Source organism: Entelurus aequoreus, linkage group LG28 (assembly GCF_033978785.1).
Source record: "Entelurus aequoreus isolate RoL-2023_Sb linkage group LG28, RoL_Eaeq_v1.1, whole genome shotgun sequence".
NCBI classification, from domain to species: Eukaryota; Metazoa; Chordata; class Actinopteri; order Syngnathiformes; family Syngnathidae; genus Entelurus; species Entelurus aequoreus.
Window position 1 is genome coordinate 15,654,906 of NC_084758.1, and position 9,085 is coordinate 15,663,990.

General features: G+C 39.4%; 1 protein-coding gene across 1 annotated transcript in view; it reads left to right on the forward strand.

Annotated features, from left to right (window-relative positions):
- polr2b (RNA polymerase II subunit B) overlaps positions 1 to 4,689 on the forward strand; it is a 31,044-nt gene extending 26,355 nt beyond the window's left edge. Inside the window, exons 21-24 of the mRNA XM_062039645.1 lie at positions 2,105 to 2,218; positions 2,291 to 2,451; positions 4,234 to 4,429; positions 4,494 to 4,689. Of these exons, the coding sequence (XP_061895629.1) occupies positions 2,105 to 2,218; positions 2,291 to 2,451; positions 4,234 to 4,429; positions 4,494 to 4,583 (561 nt within the window). The 3' untranslated portion in view covers positions 4,584 to 4,689. The remainder of the gene's footprint in view (positions 1 to 2,104; positions 2,219 to 2,290; positions 2,452 to 4,233; positions 4,430 to 4,493) is intronic.
- Positions 4,690 to 9,085: the final 4,396 nt, after the last annotated feature.

The following is a 9,085-nucleotide window of genomic DNA, read 5'->3' on the forward strand; positions in this document are numbered from 1 at the left end:
GTGGTGGTAAGCTACATTTGTAGCCACAGCTGCCCTGGGGTAGACTGACGGAAGCGAGGCTGCCAGTTTGCGCCTATGGCCCCTCCGAACCACCACCTATCATTCATTCACCAGTGTGAGCGGCACCGGGGGCAAGGGTGAAGTGTCCTGCCCAAGGACACAACGGCAGCAATTTGGATGTCAAGAGGCGGGGAGCGAACCTGCAACCCTCAGGTTTCTGGCACGGCCGCTCTACCCACTACGCCATGCCGCCCCTATTTAAATGGGCTCAGAGAAGTCAACAGGTGTTGTCAATCATAATCACTCACATGAAGTTAAGAGGCCATGCCATGAAGCTAATTTGATTTGATTGTAACTTTTGTACATCACCAAAATTGATCATGTATGTTGCTGTATGTATATTTTGACCCAGCAGATTTGCTCACATTTTCAGTAGACCCATAATAAATTCATAAAAGAACCAAACTTCATGAAAGTTTATTGTGACCAACAAGTATGTGCTCCAATCACTCTATCACAAAAAAATAAGAGTTGTAGAAACGATTGGAAACTCAAGACAGCCATGACTTTATGTTCTGTACATACATTCTTTACACCGTCAGTCTACCCCAGGGCAGCTGTGGCTACAAATGTAGCTTACCACCACCAGGTGTGAATGAATGATGGGTTCTCACTTCTCTGTGAGCGCTTTGAGTATCTAATAATAGAAAAGCGCGATATAAAATCTAATCCATTTTTATTATTATTATTATTTACAAGTGTATGTAAACTTTTGACTAAAGATGTCCTATAATGGCTTTTTTGCCGATATCCGATATTCCGATATTGTCCAACTCTTAATTACCGATACCGATATCAGCCGATACCGTTATATACAGTCGTGGAATGAACACATTATTATGCCTAATTTTATTGTGATGCCCCACTGGATGCATTAAACAATGTAACAAGGTTTTCCAAAATAAATCAACTCAAGTTATGGAAAAAAATGCAAACATGGCACTGCCATATTTATTATTGAAGTCACAAAGTGCATTATTGGTGGGCGGGGTTGAGGTGGGGGGCGGGGTTTAGGGGCTAGCGGTGTATATATTGTAGCGTTCCGGAAGAGTTAGTGCTGCAAGGGATTCTGGGTATTTGTTCTGTTGTGTTTATGTTGTGTTACGGTGCGGATGTTCTCCCGAAATGTGTTTGTCATTCTTGCTTGGTGTGGGTTCACAGTGTGGCGCATATTTGTAACAGTGTTAAAGTTGTTTATACGGTCACCCTCAGTGTGACCTGTATGGCTGTTGACCAAGTATGGCTTGCATTCACTTGTGTGTGTGACTTTAAAGCGCTCTGTACTTCTCCTTACGTCCGTGTACACAGTGGCATTTTAACATGTCATAAATTTTACATTTTGAAACCGATACCGATAATTATGAAACGGATACCGATAATTTCCGATATTACATTTTAAAGCATTTATCGGACATCCCTACTTTTGACCACCACTGTACGTGCTACTGATTAGCATCAGCGATTTTACATGGCGATTTCAGCACCGCCAAATGTGGTAATTAAAACTACAACTAGGACTAACACAATATACAAAACTCTCCATATACCACATTTCTCCCCCGATTCGAACCGTTCCACCATCAAACAGCTGGGGTGTCATCGGTACAATACTTACAGTACAAACACTTTGTAGGACTCAAAAGACAAGGCAACTTAAGGGCAAAGACTACTTCCTGGCTTTGATGTGGTGGGCCAGATTTTGAGTTTGAGACCTGTGATTTGGAGGAATTTTTTGTGAGTCTGCCCAGAGTGCTGCTTGAGTGATTTTTTTTTTTAGGTCAGCCAGTGTTTCGTCTGCAGCCAGACATGACGAGTTTGCAGCCAAGGTTTCATTATTTTTGGCAAGGTTTGATTTTACGTGAATCGATGCCCGGTAGAACCGACGGAATTCAGCGCCTATGAAAGTACCCATGGTATCGATTCCCAGGCACCGTATCGGTTCCAGTGTGAAAAGTACCCATCCCTATGCACATGAAATCCTTTTTAAAAAAAAAAATTTCTAGTTCTATTTTGAAACTGGGGCGGTCTTATTTGCTCTTTGCAGGTTTCTGCCAACAAAGGCGAGATTGGCGACGCCACGCCCTTCAACGACGCCGTCAACGTGCAGAAGGTGTCCAACTTGCTGTCAGAGTACGGTTACCACCTGAGAGGAAACGAGGTGAAGTGAAGTCTCTACGCCACGGCTCCAGCGCCTGTTCACATTGGAAGTGACGGACTGATTTGTGTTCAGGTTTTATATAACGGCTTCACAGGCCGCAAGTTGACCTCGCAGATCTTCATCGGCCCGACGTACTACCAGCGCCTCAAACACATGGTGGACGACAAGATCCACTCCCGGGCCCGAGGACCCGTCCAGATCCTCAACAGACAACCCATGGAGGGACGATCGCGGTAACATGCACACTGTCTGTCTTGTTTACGTGTGTCTGTCTACGCGTGTTTGTGTGTCTGTGTAAGTGTGTTTGTCTACCTGTGTTTGTTTGTGTATGTGTGTTTGTGTATGTGTCTGTCTACGTGTCTTTGTGTGTCTGTCCGTGTGTCTGTGTACGCGTCTCTCCACATGTGTCTGTGTACGCGTGTTTGTGTGTCTGTCCGTGTGTCTGTGTATGCGTGTTTGTGTCTGTGTACACGTCTCTCTACGTGTGTCTGTACGCATGTTTGTGTGTCTGTGTACGCGTGTTTGTGTGTATGTGTCTGTACGCATGTTTGTGTACGGGCACGTGTTTTTGTGTCTGTGTACGCGTATTTGTGTGTCTGTGTTTGTGTGTCTGTCTACGAGTGTCTGTGTACGCGTCTTTGAGTATATGTGTACGTGTCTTTGTGTTTGTGTATGCATGTTTGTGTGTCTGTGTACGTGTGTTTGTGTCTGTGTACCCGTTTGTGTGTATGCATTTGTGTCTGTCTACGTGTGTTTGTGTACGCGTTTGTGTCTGTCTACGTGTGTTTGTGTACGCGTCTTTGTGTGTCTGTGTTTGTGTGTCTGTCTATGTGTGTCTGTGTACGCGTCTTTGAGTGTATGTTTACGTGTGTTTGTGTCTGTGTATGCGTCTTTGTGTGTCTGTGTACGCGTCTTTGTGTGCCTGTGTACGTGTTTGTGTGTCTGTGTACGTGTGTTTGTGTCTGTGTACCCGTTTGTGGGTCTGTCTATGTGTGTTTGTGTACGCGTCTGTGTGTTTGTGTAAGCGTCTTTGTGTGTCTGTGTTTGTGTGTCTGTCTACGTGTGTCTGTGTATGCGTCTTTGAGTGTATGTGTACGTTTGTTTGTGTCTGTGTATGCGTCTTTGTGTGTCTGTGTACGTGTTTGTGTGTCTGTGTACGTGTGTTTGTGTCTGTGTACCCGTTTGTGTGTCTGTCTACGTGTGTTTGTGTACGTGTCTGTGTTTGTGTACGCGTCTTTGTGTCTGTGTCTGTACACGTTTGTGTGTTTGTGTCTGTGTACGCGTGTTTGTGTCTGTGTACGCGTTTGTGTCTGTTACGTGTGTTTGTGTACGCGTCTCTGTGTGTCTGTGTTTGTGTGTCTGTCTACGTGTGTCTGTGTACGCGTATTTGTGTGTCTGTGTTTGTGTCTGTCTACGTGTGTCTGTGTACTCATCTTTGAGTGCACGTGTACGTGTGTTTGTGTCTGTGTATGCGTCTTTGTGTGTCTGTGTATGCGTCTTTGTGTGTCTGTGTAGGTGTGTTTGTGTACCCGTTTGTGTGTCTGTCTACGTGTCTTTGTGTGTTTGTGTACGCGTCTGTGTGTCTGTCTGTGTGTTTGTGTACGAGTCTTTGTGTGTCTGTGTTTGTGTGTCTTTGTACGTGTGTTTGTGTGCGCATCTTTGTGTGTCTCTGTATGCGTATCTGTGTAGGCGTCTTTGTGTGTCTGTCTACGTGTGTTTGTGTGTCTGTGTACGCGTGTTTGTGTATGTCTGTCCGTCCTGTGTGTACGTATGTTTGTGCTTGTGCATGTTTTTGTGTGTGTATGTCTTTCTGTCATGTGTGTGCGTGTTTGTGTGTCTGCGTGTTTGTGTGCATCTGTCCCGTGTGTGCGTGTGTTTCTATGCCTTTCTGTCCTGTGTATGTACGTGTGTGTGTGTGTGTGTTTGCGCGCGTATGTTTGACCTGCGTGTCTGACCTCTGTTTGTGTGTTTGACGTGTGTGTCTGACCTGTGTGTGTGTGTGTGTCACTGCGCAGCGATGGCGGTCTGCGATTCGGGGAGATGGAGCGTGACTGTCAGATCGCTCACGGAGCCGCTCAGTTCCTGCGAGAGCGTCTCTTCGAGGCGTCCGATCCCTACCAGGTGCACGTGTGCAACTTGTGCGGACTCATGGCCATCGCCAACACACGCACACACACCTATGAATGTCGCGGCTGCCGCAACAAGACACAGGTACCTCACACTCGCATCACGTGACTCCAGGAGGCGTGGCCTACACCGTGTGTGTGTGTTTCAGATCTCGCTGGTGCGGATGCCGTACGCGTGCAAACTTCTCTTCCAGGAGTTGATGTCCATGAGCATCGCCCCTCGTATGATGACATCATAGAGCGCCTCGTCCAATCAGACACCTGCCTGCAGGTGGACTCGTTTTAAGTTTCCTAAAAGTCGTCTTTTTTTGTGTAGATTTTGTAAGCGACAATAAAGGTTTGTCACGTGACCTTATTTAGTGATCATTTTGACCTTATTTAGTGATCATTTGGTTCCGCCCCCTGGGGGTGTGGAGTGTGAAATGCTCCCCCGGCTGGTCAGCGTCACGCTTGGCTTTATCCATCAACTCTTTATTGACGATACGTATTGAGGATGTCTACAAATTAGCGATAAACGTTAAACTTCTAAATGAAAAGTCTTGTAAAAAACTTTGTTCAACCACAGACTTTACGAGAGAAGTGAGCTTAAACGTTAACATGAAAACAAGAGACAATAACATATTTCCGCAACATAAAAGGTGTTCTCCAATCTAACCGTCTGCGCAACATGGATATTCAATTGTGCACACTAAACGTTCGATCGATAATGATTTGTGGATCGACACTGGTGATACTTTTATGCTCTAATATCAATTGTCAAATCGAAATATGTATACTTTTTAGTTATTTAAGATAATGTATGTCATGAACAGGAATACAGTGTCAACTATATCACTGAGATCACCACAAATACACTAAAACGTGTTTTTCTCCCAACAATTTTCTGCAAGTAAAAATACAATTTGCAAGTAAGAACTTTTTTTTTCCAAGTAAAAACTTTTGGCAGTAATATGTATGATTGGTGTTTTTTTATTTTTTTTAATTAAACTAAAAAGTGTTTATATTTTTATTTTGAGAGTTTAGATCAGGGATCTCTAAACTTTTCCCACCAAAGGCTGCATACTGAAGGGTCAATTATGCGGGGGATTTTAAAAATATTTTTACTGAAAAAAAATGCTCAAAAAAGTTATTTATATTTAAATAGAAAACTTTGTATTATAGGTGACTAACTATATTATTATTAATCATTAGTTTGAAAAAAAAATTCTCATTACTGTCTGATTTATAAAAATTAAAAAAATTAAAAAAAAGTTTTCTTACATTTTCATTGTTGTTTTTTACTCTCTCCCAACAATTTTCTGCACGTAAAAATACAATATGCAAGTAAAAAAAAATGTTTCAAGTTAAAACTTTTGGCAGTAATATTCCACCCTGCCTGATCCACACGCTACAACAGGTGGTGCTGTTAATTTAAAGGCCTACTGAAATGAAATGTTCTTATTTAAACGGGGATATCAGGTCCATTCTATATACTTGATCATTTCGCGATATTGCCATATTTTTGCTGAAAGGATTTAGTAGAGAACATCAACGATAAAGTTCGCAACTTTTGGTCGCTGATAAAAAAAAGCCTTGCCTGTACCGGAAGTAGCGTGACGTCACAGGTTGTGGAGCTCCTCACATCTGCACATTGTTTACAATCATGGCCACCAGCAGCGAGAGCGATTCGGACCGAGAAAGCGACGATTACCCCATTAATTTGAGCGAGGATGAAAGATTTGTGGATGTGGAAAGTGAGAGTGAAGGATTAGAGGGCAGTGGAAGCGATTCAGATAGGGAAGATGCTGTGAGAGGTGGGTGGGACCTGATATTCAGCTGGGAATGACTAAAACAGTAAATAAACACAAGACATATATATACTCTATTAGCCACAACACAACCAGGCTTATATTTAATATGCCACATAACAAACACCTCCCCCCTCCCGTCCATATAACCCACCAATACAACTCAAACACCCGCACAACACACTCAATCCCACAGCCCAAAGTACCGTTCACCTCCGTAAAGTTCATACAGCACATATATTTCCCCAAAGTTACGTACGTGACATGCACATAGCGGCACGCACGTACGGGCAAGCGATCAAATGTTTGGAAGCCAAAGCTACGTACTCACGGTAGCGCGTCTGCTATCCAACTCAAAGTCCTCCTGATTGTGTTGCTGCAGCCAGCCGCTAATACACCGATCCCACCTACAGCTTTCTTCTTTGCTGTCTTCATTGTTCATTAAACAAATTGCAAAAGATTCACCAACACAGATGTCCAGAATACTGTGGAATTTTGCGATGAAAACAGACGACTTAATAGCTGGCCACAATGCTGTCCCAATATGTCCGCACAATCTGTGACGTCACGCGCAAACGTCATCATACCGAGACGTTTTCAGCAGAATATCCATCCATCCATCCATTTTCTACCGCTTATTCCCTTCGGGGTCGCGGGGGGCGCAGAATATTACGCAGGAAATTTAAAATTGCACCGTATTGGCATGTGTTGCAATGTTAAGATTTCATCATTGATATATAAACTATCAGACTGCGTGGTCGGTAGTAGTGGGTTTCAGTAGGCCTTTAAGACATTCAAACAAGCTCAACCTGTAAGTGTCCCTCTCTTCTTTCATCTATATTACTCCGCACCCTGCTTCTTCTTCTTCTTTGTTAGTTTTGGCGAACAGCACCATGCGTAAATACCAGAATTTGACAGTCTTAAATTGACTCAGCAGCACCACCTGTTGTTGTGTGGATCGTGCAGGGTGGAATATAACTGCCTAAAGTTTTTACTTGCAGGAAATTGTTTTTATACTTGCAAATATTTTTTTTATAATTGCAGACATTTTTTATACTTCGAAAGTTTTTTTGCTACTTGCACAACATTTTTTTTATACTCTCTAATGTTTTCTTTACTTGCAGAAAATAGTTTTTATATTTTCCTAAAAAATTTTTTTACTTGCAGAAATTTTTTTTGTATATGCAAATCTTATTTTTTATATTTGCAGAACATTTTTATACTTTCAAAAACGTTTTTCTACTTGCAGAAAATTGTTTTTAAATTAGCAACTTTTTTTTACTTGCAGGACATTTTTATATTTGCAAATCTTTTTTTTTTTTTATAATTGCAGAACATTTCTATACTTTCAAAAATGTTTTTCTACTTGCAGACAATTGTTTTGTTTGTTTAAAAAAAAAAAAAATAATAACTTGCAGAAATGTTTTTTCTACTTGCAGAAAATAGTTTTTCTACTTGTAATCTTTTTTTGTACTTGCAAAAAATGTTTTATATTTGCAATTTTTTTTACTAGCAGAAAATTTTATATTTGCAATTTTTTTTAATTGCAGAAAATTGTTTTTATATCTGCGGATCTTTTTTTTTTACTTACAGAAATTTGTTTTTGTATTTTCAAAAATTTTTTTTACTTGCAGAAGTGTTTTTTCCACATGCAGAAAATATTTTTTATATTTGCAAATCTTTTTTTTTATAATAGAAAATGTTTATACTTTCAAAAAAGTTTTTCTACTTGCAGGACATTGCTTTTATACATGAAAATCTTTTTTTCTACTTGCAGAAAATTGTTTTTATATATGCAAATCCTTTTTTTTAATAATTGCAGAAAATTTCTATAGTTTCCAAAAAGTTTTTCTACTTGCAGAAAATAGTTTTTATACTTTCGGATCTTTTTTACTTGCAGGAGATTGTTTTTGTTTTCAATTTTGTTTTACTTGCAGAAATGTTTTTTCTACTTGCAGAATGTTTTTTTATATTAGCGAATCTTTTTTTTATATAATTTCAGAACATTTTTTTACTTGCATAAAATTGTGTTTCTGTTTGAATTTTTTTTTAACTTGCAGAAATGTTTTTTTATATTTGCAGAAAGTAATTATACTTGCAAACCGTTTTTTACTTGCATAAAATATTTTTTCTGTTTGAAATTTTTTTTTTACTTGCAGAAATGTTTTTTCTACCTGCAGAAAATAGTTTTTATATTTGCAAATCTTTTTTTCTACTTGCAAAAAATGATTTCTATTTGCAATTTGTTTTACTTGCAGAAAATTTGTTGTATTTGGGGGGAAAAAAATTACCTGCAGAAAATTGTTTTTATATTTGCAGATCTTTTTTTTTACGTAAAGAAAACGTTTATATTATACTTGCAGATCTTTTTTATACTTGCAGAATTTTTTTTTCTACTTGTTTGTTTTTATATTTGCAATTTTCTTTTTTACTTACAGAAAATTTTTATAATTGCTAATTTTTTTTACTTGCAGAAATGTTTTTCTACTTGCAGAAAATAGTTTTTATGCCTGCAAATCTTTTTTTCTACTTGCAGAAAATGTGTTATAGTTGCAAAAAACATGTTTATTTGCAGAAAATTGTTTTTATATTTGCGGATCTTTTTTTTTTATAATTGCAGAACATTTTTACACTTGCAAATCTTTTTTTTACTTGCAGAAAATATTTGTTATACTTTCAAATCGTTTGCTAATTAAGGAAAATAGTTTTTATTTTACTTTAAATTAAAGAAAATGTTGTTTTTTTTAAACTTGCAAATCGTTTAAGTGAGGATTTTTTTTTTCTTACGCACCGTTTTTTTACTTGCAGAACATTTTTCTTTTACGGCGTGCCAGCAACCTGAGGGTTCCTGGTTCGATCTCCAGCTTCTACCAACCTAGTCACGTCCGTTGTGTCCCTGAGCAAGACACTTCACCCTTGCTCCTGATGGGTCGTGGTTAGGGTCTTGCATGGCA